At 63.8% G+C, this 511-nt stretch overlaps 1 protein-coding gene across 1 annotated transcript in view; it reads right to left on the bottom strand.

Annotated features, from left to right (window-relative positions):
• LOC104165632 (tripartite motif-containing protein 35-like) overlaps nucleotides 1-511 on the bottom strand; it is a 3,925-nt gene that overhangs the window by 2,314 nt on the left and 1,100 nt on the right. The window contains 1 exon segment of the mRNA XM_009705305.1: nucleotides 67-162. Coding sequence (XP_009703607.1) covers nucleotides 67-162 — 96 coding nt within the window.

Genomic DNA, 511 nt, shown 5'->3' on the forward strand with positions numbered 1-511 from the left:
GCATGCATGTACACACACGTGTCAGGATCAGGCCCGCTGCCTCCCTGCCAGGAGGGACCCACGCACCTGGTTGTGTTTGGAGATGGACTCGTAGCAGCGATGCACAGCCCCGAAATCCTTCACCTTACCCCGCAGGGAGGTCTCCATGTTCTTCAGCTTGGCCTGCGGGGAGGAGACGCCCTCAGGACCCTCGCAAGCCTACGCCCAGGGTTTCCAACGCAGAAAGACAAGAGCCCCAAACCCAGTAGGATGAGGTTAAGCAGGCTCCTTACTCAATCCCCCCTTACCCCTCCTGCGGCCGAGGTCTGCCGGCGCTGCACGGGCTCAGCTCGGCGCAGAGCTGTGCAAACACGCCGCCCCTAAGCAGCGAGGCAGAGGAGTTTTGCTCCGTAGTGAATCCTCCCCCCTGGTTTTAAGCCCTTCTACTGATGCACCATCAAGTCCCTGCCTGTCCCGGGGCTGCGGGCAGCCCCTGCCCCGCTCCCAGGGGGGCTCGACCCCGCGGGGACCC

Source organism: Cariama cristata, unplaced genomic scaffold (assembly GCF_000690535.1).
Source record: "Cariama cristata isolate BGI_N322 unplaced genomic scaffold, ASM69053v1 scaffold25578, whole genome shotgun sequence".
NCBI lineage: Eukaryota > Metazoa > Chordata > Aves > Cariamiformes > Cariamidae > Cariama > Cariama cristata.